This window comes from Palaemon carinicauda, chromosome 9 (genome assembly GCF_036898095.1).
Source record: "Palaemon carinicauda isolate YSFRI2023 chromosome 9, ASM3689809v2, whole genome shotgun sequence".
In the NCBI taxonomy this organism is placed as follows: domain Eukaryota; kingdom Metazoa; phylum Arthropoda; class Malacostraca; order Decapoda; family Palaemonidae; genus Palaemon; species Palaemon carinicauda.
Genome location: NC_090733.1, coordinates 68,362,401 through 68,380,310, shown reverse-complemented (window position 1 = coordinate 68,380,310; position 17,910 = coordinate 68,362,401). Strand labels below are relative to the sequence as shown.

The 17,910-nt window shown below is 40.6% G+C and overlaps 1 protein-coding gene across 1 annotated transcript in view; it reads left to right on the top strand.

Annotated features, from left to right (window-relative positions):
* LOC137646986 (cancer-related nucleoside-triphosphatase) overlaps positions 1 to 17,910 on the top strand; it is a 274,773-nt gene that overhangs the window by 192,468 nt on the left and 64,395 nt on the right. Inside the window, exon 4 of the mRNA XM_068380063.1 lies at positions 12,512 to 12,706. Within this exon, the coding sequence (XP_068236164.1) occupies positions 12,512 to 12,706 (195 nt within the window). The remainder of the gene's footprint in view (positions 1 to 12,511; positions 12,707 to 17,910) is intronic.

Here is a 17,910-nt window from a genome sequence, read left to right as displayed (position 1 = left end):
GTCTGTTTGGCGCCTGCCAATCGATCCGGTGCCAGACATCTGAATTTTGCGAAGACTGGGGGTCCTGTCGTCTTGATATGGTGATAAATACCGTGCTTGGCAGGATCATGGGCGTTTGGCGAAGTTCTTGACGGAAAACTTCCGGGTACTACGGGAGGAGGTGGGCGTAGGCATCCGTGGGTGCGCTGATGGGGAGAGCAAGGTTGGAGGGGGAGGGTTGAAGAGGTGTCCATAAGTACGAGTTTGCGTTGACCAATCGTCGGTGGGTGACATCGACCAGAAGGTGGAAATAATAGAGGAAATCCGCACCGAGGATTGGCAATGTGACATCAGCAACGAGAAACTTCCAATTAAAATTACCATTTACCATTTCCGTAGGTGGGTATCGCAGATCCGTTGGCAGTTACCAGGCGGACGTCGGCAGACGTAGACAGACCACGTTGTGTTCTGAAGAGTTCCCTTGGCAAAAGAGAACGACAAGCACCCGTGTCTACCAAAAATAGCACGCCCGTTACTGCATCATGTAAAAAGGAAAGATTAGAATTACGGGAGGCCACCTCCACAAGTGATGACCTACTTACACATTTTTTGGCCACTGACAATTCCTGGCTTATTTCTTCGCGGCTGCCTTAAATCTGTAGTGGTAGTAGCAAAACTGTGGCCGATGGGCGGCAGTAAGTGGCTGTAGAAGTCGTTGGTTGGGGCGCGAGCGAGTGGTGGGTGATGAGTGGCTTTGTCGCCGCTCCGGCACGTCACGGGGTAGGCGTGTATGTCCTACGGCATTCACGTCAGCTTCGGTTGACGTTGAATAGGCGTCCTCTTCGTCAGGAGTGGAGGCGTTGATGGAGGTCTTGAAGGTCGTGAAGTGGCTGTCCATAAGGGCGTTGGCTTTGGTCATCAAGTCCTTTATAGGTAAACTATCGACATCGGGTATGGCAGCGCGTACAGGTTCGGATAAACGTCGTACCCAAAGGGCACGAAGTAGGTTCACCTCACGAGGAGAGCTGCCTACGGCAGGTCGCAGGCGAGCGATACTGGTCATTTGCCTGAGGGCGAGCAAAGCCCTTTGGTCCCCCAACGGTTGTTGAGAGAGCTGAAAAAGATTTGCTATACGGGCCGCTGGCGACAGCGAGTACTGCTGCAGAAGGTGTGTTTTAAGGGCGTCATAAGCTATTGGGGTGTCTCCTTGTTCACAAAGCTAGTCGGATATTTCCGGGGAGGTGTCCCCGGGTATTGCCGCGAGAACATAATCTGCTTTGGTGGTGGAGTGAGTCACGACCTTGATGCGGAACTGGACTTCTGCACGCTGAAACCACGCAAACGCCTCTCCGCTGGCGAATGACAAAAGTTTCAATGGGTCGGCACAAACTTCTGTGGCATCCGCTATAGTACCAATGACGGAGTTGGTGGGGTGTGGAAGGCGGGAGGAGCAAGTCGACTTCCGGGGTCACCAATGTGACAGACCGAGAGACGCTGTGACTAAGAAGGCAGGATGAAAGCAACTGAGTAACTTTATTACAGAACATCAGTTTATATATACATAAAGTCCAAGCAAAAAGGACATAAAAATATAACTGGCTATTTCATGTTCAACCGACAACCGGTTCTGTTAACAGTTAACGGTGAGAAAAACAGATATCTTTATTCAGGTCTATCAGTGCGAGGGGAGAGCGAAGATACAAAGCATAATATATACAAAAAAAAATGTCTTTACTATGTATGATCGTGTGACACACGGTTGGTACAACATGAACTGCGTCAGGAAATGATAGTTTTCTTTACTCTTCGGGAAAAACTTAATTTTTTGAACTACTGGCTGATGAAATTTGGAGCGCAAAGTTATGCTACCTGGCGGATATATTTGAACATTTAAACAAGGTTAATACTAGTATGCAAGGGAAAATGAGAATATGTTAACATCATGTGACAAAGTAAAGGGCTTCCTGGAAAAAATAAGGCTTTGGAAAGATAGGGTGAGTGATAGCAATGCAGATATGTTTCAAAAGACTGCTGAAACTAAATATACAGACATCATTCCACTCATCAAGGAGAACCTTGAAATTCTAAAATTGAACATTGAAAAATATTTCCCTAATATAACTGCTGATCAATATGATTGGGTAAGAAATCCTTTCATCCATAATCCCTCAAGCAAGCCATAACTTAGTATCCTTGAAGAAGAGGAACTAATTAGTATCCGTAAAGACCACACATTAAGACTGGAGTAATTGGATATGTTACCAGAAAGCTTTTGGAGAAGAATTGGAAAGGAACACCCTCATATAGCCATAAAAGCCCAGAAAATATTCCAGTTCTCGACCTCATATCTGTGTGAACTAGGATTTTTAACACTAACAAACATCAAAACCAAGAAGAGGTCTAGATTGCTGAGTGTTGAAGAGGAAATGAGAGTTTGCCTGTCAAGTCTCCCTCCTAACATCGAAAGGATATGCAAATCCAGACAGGCGCAAGTGTCCCATTAAACAGATTTTGAGCAAAGCGAAAAATCTATTTTTGGGTGATATGGCCATGTCGTCCTGATGGAAGGTTCCTTTAAGTAGCTTTCTAAGGGATATTTGGCTACAGTGATACTCCCCGAGAATTAACCACAGGTTCCCAGAATTCTAACTCCTGGCGCGAGTATCCTTAATATAACTTTTAAGGATATCGCATAATATCAGGGGACGTATTTCTTGATATGACACATGGCAATCTTCACCCCGAATAGATTTTACGCTTTGAGGGGGAAGAGTGGCGAAATTGAAGGGGAGTCATTATCAAGGTTACCCGGTGGATCCCCTCCCAGTACTACTACGGCGTAACTATTCCTTGTTGCATTTAAACATGGATAGCCGCAGACAGATTAGTTTCGGGTGGGGTCTTTCGTTACATAGTTGTAGACTCCTTTTTGAAAGAAGGGACGGTCCATCAGGACAACATGGCCATATCACCCAAAAATAGATTTTTTGCTTTGCTCAAAATCCTTTTTTTGGGCTCAGCCATGTCGTCCTGATGGCAGCTTACCAGAGAATTACTTGAAAGTACTATATCTGTGGGTTTATATAAGTGCCTTTACTTTGACTGAGTACTTATATGGTCTCCCAGACCTTACATATATGACATTACCGTTATTTGTCATATCCACTAAGTTTGGAACTACCTTAGGGCTTCTGACCCCTGCAGGGAAATTGTCGATATCGACTTTAAGGCATCAAAGTTTGTATTCTGTAGGAACAATGTGGAACTTGTAAAGATTATCAGGTTGTTCTTTCAGAGGTTATACTCTCAAGTATATTATTTTAGGAAAAAATAAAAAGCTCTGGATCGTTTATTCGTATTCATGAAGGGCGAATAAGACGCAGATACATTTATATGTATTTTATTCTTATAGACGAATATAAAAATACAAAAGCAAAATGTATCATAAAGAGAATCCTTGTGACATATCTACATTTCTGGGTATATATATATTTTTAACCTGTAAGGGAATAAATACATATATGATAGATCATCCATAGGTGCCACTCACTATTGTGAAATTACCTGATTGTGATTTCACTTAGATGTTGGATATGTTTCAACACTCTGTACAAATGTTCACACGCCACTGGTGTTATTGGTTAGATTCTACACCTATATAGAACAGTCCAAAATTCACCATAGTGATTTTCATTAAAAAGTATTACACTCAAAGATGCTAACGCCTGTTCACCCAGTCCACTGTTAAGTCCCAAAACAGTCCACTGTTCATCGCAGCACTAGACAACAGGTTTTATAACACTACCTGCCGCCACCACAAAGTGTTTTTTTCATGCATTTGCTTTGCGTAATGTTTATAGAAAACTCTAGATGATTTCCACCCCGTATATGAGCGGAGTCTATCAAAGTCCATATGTTGAAAGAAGTTCAACGAGGAAGCAACTTTTGTGGGATTGTGACCTGCGGGTGTACTGTCAGGATCCGCTCTGCGAATAAAGTAGGTGAGTTTCTCCCTCAGTTGTTTTAGGGATGAGTTTGATCCTGAGGTTTTGCCTATGAAGAGCTGTCCCTCCTTGAAGTCTGAAGTTCTTCGAAGATAGACCTTAAGACACTCTACTGGACATAGAGAGACATCTTCTTTCAGAGGGCAGATTCTCCAAGGACCCCACCAAAAGGTGGGCAGCTCGTTTTTGGCGAGAAAGGTAGGATCGAGGAAAAGATTCAGTTCTCCCTCTTCTGTGAACTGAATATGGCCCTCGTTTCTAGATAGGGCCACTATTTCACTAACTCTAGCCCCTGAGGCTATAGCGAATAAGAATATCACTTCCTGTGTTAGATCCTTTAGGGTACAATCTTCGTTGTTTAAGTTCCAAGCATAGTGCAAGACTTTGTCCAAGGACCATGATATGGGCTTTGGAGGGGTTGCTGGTTTGAGTCTATTGCATGCTTTCAGAATCATATTGAAGATTTCGTTTAACAGATCCACCTGGAAGGCGTAAAGAAGAGGTCTAGTCAAAGCTGACTTACACGTAGTTATTGCGGTGAAAGCCAGGCCTTGTTCATGAAGGTAGATGAAGAAGGAAAGGCAGAAGTTTATCAAGATTTCTGCCGGTCTCTTTGCTTTCACAAAGGAAACCCACTTCTTCCAAGATGATTCGTATTGTCTTCTGGTTGACTTTGACTTGTATTCTTCTATAAAGTCGATGTTGTCTTTTGAGATCCCGAACCTTTTCTTAGCTGCTAAGGCGAGAAAATCATAAGATGTAGGTTTTGGGTTCTCAATGATGAAGCGTAGACAGTGGACTTCTGAACCAGCTGGGATAGAACTGGATTCGGTAGAGGAAACAGCTTCCGCTTCAGTTCTATAACTAGAGGGAACCGATTGCTCCTGGGCCATTTGGTGGCCACTACTACTGCTGTTCCCCTGAAGGATCTCAGCTTGTTGAGGACCTTCAGCAGGAGATTTGTTGGTGGGAACAGATAGATATGATTCCATCTGTTCCAATTGAGGGACATGGCGTCCGTCGCTTCTGCCCGAGGGTCCTCGTAAGGGGCCACATATCGAGGTAGTTTTTTGTTGTCACTCGTTGCGAAGAGGTCGATCTGCAGTTCCGGGACTTTTTCCAAGATGTAGGAGAATGAGTCTGCGTCCAGGGACCATTCTATCTCTATCGGCTTTCGCCTGGATAGAGCGTCCGCCGTCACATTGCAGAACCCTTGTAGGTGAACTGCTGATAAGTGCCACCTTTTCTTACTTGCCAAGCGAAAGATGGCTAACTTCACGTGATTGATGTAAGGCTATCTCGAGCCTTTTTGGTTCAGACATTTCACTTTTACTTCGCTGTCCAGGACCAGCCTGATATGGGCTGATCTGTGAGGAGATAGTTTCTTCAACGTTAGGAAGACTGCCATGGCTTCCAGAATGTTGATGTAAAAGGTCTTGAACTGGTGCGACCAGTTCCCTTGCACTTTCTTTGATGGGAATGGTCTCCCCATCCTTGCGGTGAGGCATCTGTGTGGATGACCACTGAAGGTTTAGGTGGTTGTAAGGGAATTGTAATTGTCAGGCTCTTGACCTTTGACCACGGCCTTAGAAGCGATCGCAGTAAGGTCGGTGTCAATCTCTGTTGATCTCTTCGAGCGTTTGATGCTTATCTTCTCCAGGCTGCTGACGCATCCTTTAGTTGTGCTTTTAGCACTGGGTCTGTCACTGCTGCAAACTGGAGAGAGCCCAGTACTCTTTCCTGTTGGAGTCTTGAAATCTTGTTGAATTTCAGTAGTCTCTTGACAGAACCCGCAATCTCTCTCCTCTTCTTTGGTGGAATGGAGAGGCAGTGTGACTGCAAGTTCCAATGGATTCCTAACCATTGAAACTCCTAAGCTGGAGAGAGGCGAGACTTCTTGTAGTTGATCTTGAAGCCCAGATGGTCTAGGAACTGGATGACCTTCGTGGCTGCCTGCAGACAAGCAGTCTTGGATGCTGCCCACACCAGCCAGTCATCCAGGTATGCTGCTACCTGAATGCCTTCTAAGCGTAGCTGTTGGATGACTGTGTCCGCAAGTTTTGTGAATATCCTTGGGGCTATGTTTAGTCCAAAGGGCATGGCTGTGAAGACATAATTTGTCTTTTCTAGTCTGAATCCTAGGTAGGAGGAGAGGGGGTGGGTGACTGGTAGGTGCCAATAAGCATCTGCCAGGTCTGTGTACGCCCCTTTTGGTAACAGAGTCCTTATGTGTTGTAGGGTTAGCATCCAGAACTTGTTGTTCTCGATGATCTTGTTGAGTGGAGACAAGTCTAGAATGACTCTGAGTTTGTCTGAGTCTTTCTTGGGAACACAAAACAGGCTTCCCTGGAATTTGATGGACTTCATTTTCCTTATTACCTTTTTGCTCAAGAGTTCTAATGTATATTCTTCCAATAAGGGGGTGGAGTGTTGGAAGAATTGAGGAAAAGGGGGTGGAGTTTTGTTCCATTTCCACCCAAGTCCATTCTTGATTAGGCTGTGGGCTCAAGGATCGAAGGTCCAACGATCCCGAAAGTGGAAGAATCTTCCTCCTACTTGGAGCATCTCATTGTGAGATGATCCAGAGGGTTTTTTACCCTGACCACGTCCTCCTCTACCCCTTGAGGGGTTTCTTGAGGAGTCTCTTCTAGAGCCTCTGCCTTTAGGGCGGAAGGTAGTGGTGTGCCTCTCAAAACCTGGGTTAAAAACTGGCGACTGAGCAACCAGCTGCTGGGGCACCATTTGGAAGGTGGTTTGTGGCTGGGCAACCATTTGGGGCACTGTGGTCATGGTGACGGTAGGATGTTGTGCAGGTCTGTGAGACACACGTGGCTTCTTTGTCTTCCTGTACATGGGTTGGGGACCGGCGTCAGAGGATGATTTCCTCTTGGAAGACATGCCCCACTTCTGGAGGAGTTTCCTATTCTTTGTGGCGGCTTTAGCAATTACATCCTGGACCACATCTTTTGGGAAGAGGTCCTTGCCCCAGATGCATGAAGTGATCAACTTCCTGGGATCATGTTTGACCGTTGCATTGGCAAACACATGCTCTCTACATGCCCTCCTGGCCTTTACGAAATCGTACATGTCCATCACAAGGGTAGCCATGTGCATCTTGGCTAGGGCATGTACATATCTGGAGTATTTGAGAGGCCTGCACACATCTCCATCCAGTTCTGGAGAGACAAAGAGGCAGCTAGTCTCTCTTTTCTCTCCTGTTCCCTTCTTAGAAGATGTTCCGACTACTTTAGAAGGTTCTCGTTGAACTGTTGTCCTGCTATCTCTGAATCCAATTTCGAGATTGAGAAGGTTAGATGAATCTCGTTCCATTCCTTCTCGCAGGTAGGCAGGGCTAAAGACAATGGTCTGCATTCCTCTAGGACTGGGCATGGTTTGCCCGCGTCAACTGCTTTCAGCACGCAGTTCAGAGCTTTGGCCGAAAAGGGAAAAGCTCTGGAGGAAGGAGCAAGGAAGGTAGGGTGCCTCTTGCTCAAAGCTGAAACCTTCGAGTTGGTATAGCCAGCTTTCTTTACGGTACTAGTCAAGAGAGCCTGCGCCTTGTCATGTTCAAAGATCATGACCTCCTTAGGTTCCGTCTCCTCTCGAGATGCTGGTTCATCTCGCAATCTCACGTATTATTCTGGGTAAGCCGAAATGTTAGGCCAGAATTGGAGATCTTCGAGGGGCTTGGCCCCCATCTTCTCAGAGATGTATAGTTTCCCATTTATCATGGGCATATACTCCGCATACCTCCAGGGGTTGATTTCGGAGCACTGGGGTAAGTCGAAGACTTTGATAGGCTTGTGAGAGCCCTGAGAACGACCAAGCGTTTCGCTTCTCTGACTTCCCTCCTCATCTTGTTGTTCCTTGCGGAACGATTCCATCATCTGTTGCAGCTGCTCCAGGAGTGCCTCGCCCTTGGTTAACAGCTGGTCCAAATGAGGAGTTGGGGCCAAAGAGGTTGACTGCACAGGTTGATATGCCGTCGCAGAAAATTGAGGGTCTTCTTTTATTGTTGATACGGATCTTTCTTCCTCCGTGGTGGCTGGGCCACCTCTTCTTCAGGATTTTCTTGTAGGAGATCCTTTCCGGTGTCTAAGGACACCTCCGACATACGTTCTTGATGGATGTCCATGCCTTCAAAAGCCTTGTTGATGTCAGCCTCTATCGTCAGCTTGATGAAGGGAGGCTTGACATGTGCCTGAGGCACAACCGTGTCGGATTGGGCCTTAGGGAACAGAAGGCATCTCATAGCTTTGTTTGCCAGGTAAGGTCCTGGAGAGTTCTTCTGGAAACCTCTTACCCACTTCTGAAGCGTTTCCCTCGCAGTATCCCTTGACTCCGTCGTCTCAGGATCATCGAAACCATCGGTCATCAAGGCCGAGCAGACGGTGCAACCCTTCCGTTTCCAATACCTCAGGGTTTCAGTTGCAATGGAGCAGGGTGCATGAGACCTGCACATCTTGTGGCCACAAAAGTCCCTACTTTTGTGGTTGCAGAACAGGACTGTACACTTCACCTTAGCCTCCTCCTGTGAGGAAAGAAAGAGTGAAATGAGTATGGGGTGATTTATCTTACTGATAAATTTTCACATGCATTAAAATAGTATACATTACTATTATTATTATAGCTTAGGATAGTAAGCTAGAAAGGAAATAGGAAAGACACATATCTGTGTTTCCCGTTTAGACAATTGCTGTGACCTCCCACAATATTAATATTTTTAATTTCCTTATTAGGGAAAATACAGAGTGGAATAACTCTCGTACATAGAGCCGGAGTCAGTGTATACAGTGAACCCTCGTTTATCGCGGTAGATAGGTTCCAGTCGCGGCCGCGATAGGTGAAAATCCGCGAAGTAGTGACACCATATTTACCTATTTATTCAACATGTATATTCAGACTTTTAAAACCTTCCCTTGTACGTAGTACTGTTAACAAACTACCCTTTAATGTACAGAACACTTAATGCATGTACTACAGTACCCTAAACTAAAACAGGCACAAATATTAAAGGTGATTTTATATCATGCATTTCCTAAACACGATAAAAAAGGGCAACCAATGTTTTGTTTACATTTATCTCTGATCATAATGAAGAAACAAACTGGAGGTAGAGCTTTGCTTATTACCCAGACATATTTCCCATACTTTTCCCTTAGAACTACATCACATCTTCCTACTTTAGATATATATATATATATATATATATATATATATATATATATATATATGTATATATATATATATATATATATATATATGTGTGTGTGTGTTTGTATATATATATATATATATAGATATATATATATATATATATATATATATATATATATATATATATATATATATTTATATGTATACACATATACATACCTACATATATACATAAATACATGCATACATATATATATATATATATATATATATATATATATATATATATACTGTATATATATATGGGTTATGGAAAAAATCCGCGAAGTGGTGAATCCGCGATGGTCGAACCGCGAAGTAGCGAGGGTTCACTGTACTAACTCTAACTCCACCACTTGTAGAATATTAATACTGAAGGGTAATCATTGGTGTTCCGATGATCTAGGATACATCAGAATGTTGAAGGAATACTTTGCCTCAACGTTTTCCAAACGGTCTCAACAATGGACTGTGAAAGAATACACAGAGTATATCAGAAATTTCATACTTTATCATTATATACTGTAGTTTTCTAACTGCTGTATTGTTATACTGCAGGAATACTGGCTACTGTATTGTCTTATACTGTAGTTTTGCCGGTATGCTACCGGGTTAGGCTAGTACCTGGCGGTACTAGCCGACAGAGAGAGAGAAAGAATGGAGAGAAGGACTACCACATTATTATAGTTTAGTACAATAATTAGGGTTGTAGGGACTACTGTCTCTACTGCTTTCTTTCCAGAATGAGGATTCAAATGGAAGGGGAGAGAATGCATTGACTAGCTTCCATCCAGCCACAATTTCTGTTGCCGGCTGTACTGCCGGTTACAGCGTTTGTGGATGGCAGTCCAAGGGAGGACTGAAGAATACTCAAAGTTGTAATGGGTTTCCCACCGGCAGCCGTCAGGGGCGGGTCAACCTTTCCCGGAGCTTTGCTTCCATCAGGGAGATGGTCGAAGCGGCAACTTAACTGCCTTTGTATGAGCCCGGCCGATAACCCACTCAGCCCGACAAGCGGGGTGATTGTAGAATACCAGCCACGGGAATTGTGACGGCTAAGCCGTCACTAAAGGACAGAAGGGGAAGGGAAAGGGTCTTATACTTTACATAGATAGGTGGCGGCAGGTATGCCTCCTACTTTCGGCTGTAAATCAAGGAAACATAGTTTTCTATACCGGCGCCGTCTTGAGTGTCAGAGGAATAACGATTCCCTAGCCTGAGACATTGCCGGATATAAGACATGTCTTTTAGTCCACAAGGGAGAAAGGTGGCTGCAATTATACTACCCACTTTCGGTTGTGGACTAGGGAAGCTGAACTTCCTATGTCGGCAACGGTGTAACTGGCAGGGGAATGACTATTTCCCCATCGGTAGCGTTGTCGGCATCAAGACAGAATACCCTGAGCTACTGTCGTATTTCAAAGCCGGGATACTCACCGGCAAAGAAGATCGGCAGAAAACACTATCCCAGTCAAGCCGGAGTACACTACTCAATGGCAATGACAGAAGATAGGGTTGTCGCCTGGGCTGGCAGCACTCAGGGGGAAGGAAGGGTTTATCCTCATTTTCTCTAAAAGAGAAAAGTATCGAATTATGCTAGTAATTCTAGGAGATATCTATATCTCTGACCGAGTTAATAAAAAACAATACTAGAGGTTAAACAGGGGATAACGTTACTAAAGTATACTAAAACCTGTTAGGCTAGCCTAACTCGAATCGGGTTCTTGGCTGCGCTAGTACCACCGAGGCCCTATCGTATACGATCGAAACGTTTATTCGGAAGAGGAAATATTAGATATGTAGATCTTATCTTCACTAGTATAATTTTGCCCAACTAGCTAGAATTTCTTTATAGCTAAATACCGGGAACGTCGTACAACTAACTAAATAAAGCATTTATGGCGTACGACTGCAGTCCTAAAACGGCCGCCTCATGTGATGGCATTGCTCCGCTTAACACATTTAAATTATGTTAATTTAACTGTGAGAAGGGAGCCAAAAATTATACACAGGAAAGATTAAATACTCAACTTTCCAGAGGATGAAGATGCTGGAGATTGCATGGTAATATTCCTTGAAAACAGTCACAACACCGAGAGCAACGTAGGAGAACACCGTGCTTAAATGGCTACGTTTAAAGGAATAGTTACGCCATAGTAGTACTGGGAGGGGATCCACCGGGTAACCTTGATAACGGCTCCCCTTCAAATTCGCCACTCTTCCCCCTCAAAGCGTAAAATCTATTCGAGGTGAAGATTGCCATGTGTCGTATCAAGAAATACGTCCCCTGATATTATGCGATATCCTTAAAAGTTATATTAAGGATACTCGTGCCAGGAGTCAAAATTCTGGGAACCTGTGGTTAATTCTCTGGGAGTATCACTGTAGCCTAAAGGAACCTTCCATCAGGACGACATGGCTGAGCCCAAAAATCAGGTGTTTTATCTACAACAGGAATGTATGTTGTACATCATTCCCATATGCTCATTCATTCATTCATATATAATACTATAAAAAAAATAATAACAATTATGATTATTATTATTATTATTATTATTATTTTTATTATTATCATAACCATTACCCATGTGTACACACTTTTGAACTAATATCATTGGTAGCCTTACATATTGCGTACCTTTGTGTCAGTTGAATATGTAACAGGCTTATATAATAATGTTTATAAGTACACTGACTGTAGAGTTGGTGCGCCGTCAAAGTTCAGGATCTATCGTAAATGCGCCACTAAGGAATAAAGGTTGAGAACCTTTGATACACACACACACACACACAAACACACACACACACACACATATATATATATATATATATATATATATATATATATATATGTGTGTGTGTGTGTATGTATTTATGTATATATATATATATACAATATATATATATATATATATATATATATATATATATATATACACACACACACATATATATATATATATATATATATATATATATATATGAGAGAGAGAGAGAGAGAGAGAGAGAGAGAGAGAGAGAGAGAGAGAGAGAGAGAGAGAGAGAGAGAGAGTTATTTTTAAAGTGAAGTTGTCCTTTATCATTTATGAGTAAAAATTTATAAATCGTATCAAAACACGCTTATTTACCAAGGGCGTCTTCGTTGTAATGGGGGAAGATATGACTCGGAGGGTATTATTAAATTCTTTGCTTTTCCCCTGAAGTGAATTTCTTCATACTATGTATATTTTCTGGTAGTATTTTTATTTATAATTGAATGAAATTGGTGTGCTTATCCTTTGGAATATTTTGTTTGAATGGGGAATTGATGTTTTGTTTTTATTTTGCTACAGGTGAGCAATGGCCATGTTTTGATTTTGGATGAAATTGGAAAAATGGAAATGTTTAGCCAAAAGTTTGTGTCAGGAGTGCGACAAGTGATGGGCCAGTCCTTCTCAACGGTACTAGCTACAATTCCTATTCCCAAAGGGAGACCTATTCCTTTGGTTGAAGAGATTAGAAACCGCAAGGATATTTTATTAATAACTGTAAGTTTATTTAGAATTTGTTGCTTATTTCTTCCTTATTTTCTTTTAAAACTATTGTTTATTTCACCTTTTTTATTTAATGCTATTATTTAAAATTAAAAATTCTATTTTGTTTACACGAGCTCAATTTTACACTTATACTCCTTTTATACTTCCAAACACACAGGGAACAAAGCCTCCAAGATTTTCATTAGATTTTCTTCGTAGGCAGACTCCTGATTCTAGAAAAAGTTTAGCACACTTCCCATATGGCGTTGGCGTTTGAAAGTATTGTGAGATAAATTTATAGTTTACTGGTAACACTGAGGTGTTAAGTTATACCACTTGAATATTGTTATTAAGGAAAGTATCAGTGGCTTGGGGCACTTATGCACAAGATCTAAAGGAAGAATAGCTCCTAGTAAAGATTTATGATTTATGGACATCTTTGGGGTAGGAAATCTCCTAACCTGACAAATTATTCTCGCTCCACTCAACACATGCAACAGTGATTTATTCATTCACTAAGTTACATAGATGAGAATATGTATCCGAGTTGACACTATACTTTCAGAATTCAGGTTTTAGATTTCTGCTGAAATTTAATAATCAAATGATCACTCAAATGGTTATTAATGGGATGTAATTTAAGGAAAATAGTCAAATAGATCAAATTATGGATTTGTCCATTTTTCAGTGCTCAATATGTCTGAGAGTCTGGCATACGGTACTCTCAAATCTATATTTTCTCTGTATGGAACTTCTGCTCCAAAGGAATTCAAAGCTGAGAATAGGGTTACTGTTCTTCCATAAATCATATGAGAAGGACTGAGGTACTCCTCTTGAGCATCTGAAAAATACGTAAGTGGACGAGAATTTTACATAAAAGAGTGTATAACTCATTAATTGAGATGCGTTTCTTAAATAGAGATTCACGATGGGTGCTTTTGACACTTCCAATGCGTCTCTCAAAGAAAGCACCACTGCATAGTGGTGTTGAATTTCCCCAAAATGTTGTTGTCTTGCACATATGCTCTTACTTCTAGTTCATATACTCATTCATTATCACTAACAGTTGAAGGATCAGCAATGGTTATAGCACCAGTAAAGTCTACTCCAACAGAATGAAATGGTCTGACATAACGGACTCTCTCCTCTGGTAAGGAAGGTAGTCCTGGTTAAGCTTTTCTAAATAGTACACTCTTACGAATGATGTTCCTTATAATGACTCTGGCTTTTGATATCCAAAATAAAATTGTTGTCTAAGACCTAACAATGTTTGACCTAACCCACAATGACAATGATGGTTATGATAAATTTGGTCAAAGTATGTTTGGTAGATAAATAATTTGGACATTATGTTTCAGGAGACAAATCTGAGTTGTACAATCTACCTCCACAACAAATCATCTGATTTAATAGGGGCTAATCTTATGCAGGAATGTAGAGCATTCAACTTGAATATATCAGGGGAGTACTTATTACAAAAATTCATGACATTTGATATTAATTTCATAACTTTAATAAGAGTAGAATATCTTCCTATATCAAATACAGAAGTAGGTTGAATTATGTTTTGGTTCTTTTAAACTTTCTAATGCCACTGTACAGTAGAATTGCAAATTCCATTCAAGTTGGGTACTCCAAAGGAATAAGCAGAAATTAAGGTCCGTGTTTCCACATCAAATTGTTGGCTACCTTTGAAATATTAAAACTTTAGATTGCTATATCTGCAAAATTACTACTGGAGGGAATGTGTAATATGCACAAATTATAATAACTTCGTAAGGTACGAATTTCTGTAACTCTATTTCTCACGAATATTTCTGTAGATTTATTAAGACATACCTTATTAATTGTAACGTCACTGTCAGTCCACAATGTGTAACCTCCAAATGAATGCCTATTGTTGGATAAGAGCATTTTAGCTAATTGTGTTGCAAGAGTGATCGCAAGTCATTCTAATTTGGAAATGATAAGTGGAGGACTTGGAGCTACTCTCACTTTCCTCATGAGAAATTTACTAGATTTATTTCCTGAATCCACAGCATAAACTACTAAACCATGTGCTACTGCTGATGAATCACTAAAGATATGCAAATATGACTAACTACAAATCTTGGCTATTTAATGGTTGAGATCTGACTGAGACTCTGACAGATACTCTGAAATTCTTGAACTAATGAATCAGGTAACTGTTCATCCCAGGAATGTTTGCCTTTCCACAGCTTATGTATGAATAACTTTCCTTTGATAAAAAAATGGTGACAACAATCCCAATGGAGCTGAAACACTAGAAATTACAGATAAAATCAATGTTTTGGTGATTTAATGATGCATACAGCCCTCCTTACATAATTTCTTACTTTGGTACAATAATATTTTACATGAGGCTTAATACTACACAGTATTCTAGAAGTTTTATTCCAGCTGTTACAAGTTGGGGAATGATCTTCCTAATCGGGTATTTGAATCAGTAGAACTTCAAAAGTTCAAAGTTGAAGCAAATGTTTTTTTGTTGACCAGGCTGACATGAGTCTTTTTATAGTTTATATATGACATATCTGTTATTGACGTTGTTAATATTTCATATACGACATATCTATTTTGACGTTGTTACTGTTTTTAGAATTTATTGTTAATTTGTTCTCATCATTTATTTATTTCCTTATTTCCTTTCCTCACTGGGCTATTTTTCCCTGTTGGAGCCCTTGGGCTTATAGCATCTTGCTTTTCCAACTAGGGTTGTAGCTTGGCTAGTAATAATACTAATAATAATAATAATAATAATAATAATACTGGTAACCTTTAGGACTCAAATTTTTCAGTGTTATTGTTTGACTAATGTCGTCATCTGCTCAACGTTCTACATTTCTGCCACTTATAATGTTTTTCACCTGTTAAGGAGAAAATAATTTTTCTAAAAACGCTCTGCTACATGATGCTTCATTTCTTAATTTCTCGCACAAAAAACGTAACTTTTCTCTATACCACTGCTCTTTCTCTGTAAGAAGATTATTTCTTTCTAGAGAAACGCTATTCAATTGCCTCTGCAATTCTTCTAGTGTTGCTGTATGTACCATTTCTTCACTTTAAGGATAATCTTCTCCACAGGAAACATTCTTGTTACCATGAAGCTCATTTTCATGACCTGATAAAATTTCTGCATTTAAGCATTTTCGATTTCCTCTTCTATCATTTTCATTCGAGATGTGCCAAATACATTATCATCTAAAATGTAGAAAGAAAAACATTATATCTCTCATTCTCTTACACACACACACATATATCTATCGATCTATCTGTCTATATATATATATATATATATATATATATATATATATAAATAGGTATACATATATATATATATATATATATATATATATATATATATATATATATATATATATATATATCAAATAAGCCGTATATATTAATACATTAAAGTGTGGATTCTCTTAACGACCTCGGGATCAGAGCCCCAGGCGGAATCACCCAAAGACTATAGTATCAGACCGGCCAGGATTTGAACCCTGGTCCGGGATACCTGTATGCCAGTGACCATACCACTCACCCACGAAGAAAGATAAAAGTCAATGACAATTCTTCTGTACATATACCTGTCAAATTCAGGTTTTCTGTACTTGGAATTGAAATCAACCCATCTTCACCATCGTAGCTAATTGGTATGTTTGGGACTTGGCATTCAATTAATGATGAATTTTTGCACATTTGAACGTGTTTTTCATATTTCAAAAAAGCCATATATATTAATACATTAAAGTCTGGATTCTCTTAACGACCTCGGGATCAGAGCCCCAGGCGGAATCACCCAAAGACTATAGTATCAGACCGGCCGGGATTTGAACCCTGGTCCGGGATACCTGTATGCCAGTGACCATACCACTCAGCCACAAAGAAAGATAAAAGTCAATGACAATTCTTCTGTACATATACCTGTCAAATTCAGGTTTTCTGTACTTAGAATTGAAATCAACCCATCTTCACCATCATAGCTCATTGGTAGGTTTTGGACTTGGCATTCGATTAATGATAATTTTTTTTCACATTTAAACGTGTTTTTCATATTTCAAATAAGCCATATATATTAATACATTAAAGTCTGGATTCTCTTAACGACCTCGGGATCAGAGCCCCAGGCGGAATCACCCAAAGACTATAGTATCAGACCGGCCGGAATTTGAACCCTGGTCCGGGATACCTGTATGCCAGTGACCATACCACCCAGCCACGAAGAAAGATAAGTCAATGACAATTCTTCTGTACATATACCTGTCAAATTCAGGTTTTCTGTACTTGGAATTGAAATCAACCCATCTTCACCATCGTAGCTAATTGGTATGTTTGGGACTTGGCATTCAATTAATGATAAATTTTTGCACATTCAAACATGTTTTTCATATTTCAAAAAAGCCATATATATTAATACATTAAAGTCTGGATTCTCTTAACGACCTCGGGATCAGAGCCCCAGGCGGAATCACCCAAAGACTATAGTATCAGACCGGCCGGGATTTGAACCCTGGTCCGGGATACCTGTATGCCAGTGACCATACCACTCAGCCACGAAGAAAGATAAAAGTCAATGACAATTCTTCTGTACATATACCTGTCAAATTCAGGTTTTCTGTACTTAGAATTGAAATCAACCCATCTTCACCATCGTAGCTAATTGGTAGGTTTGTGACTTGGCATTCGATTAATGATAAATTTTTGCACATTTAAACGTGTTTTTCATATTTCAGATAAGCCATATATATTAATACATTAAAGTCTGGATTCTCTTAACGACCTCGGGATCAGAGCCCCAGGCGGAATCACCCAAAGACTATAGTATCAGACCGGCCGGGATTTGAACCCTGGTCCAGGATACCTGTATGCCAGTGACCATACCACTCAGCCACGAAGAAAGATAAAAGTCAATGACAATTCTTCTGTACATATACCTGTCAAATTCAGGTTTTCTGTACTTAGAATTGAAATCAACCAATCTTCACCATCGTAGCTAATTGGTAGGTTTTGGAATTGGCATTCGATTAATAATAAATATTTGCACATTTATACGTGTTTTTTCATATTTCAAATAAGCCATATATATTAATACATTAAAGTCTGGATTCTCTTAACAACCTCGGGATCAGAGCCCCAGGCGGAATTACCCAAAGACTATAGTATCAGACTGGCCGGGATTTGAACCCTGGTCT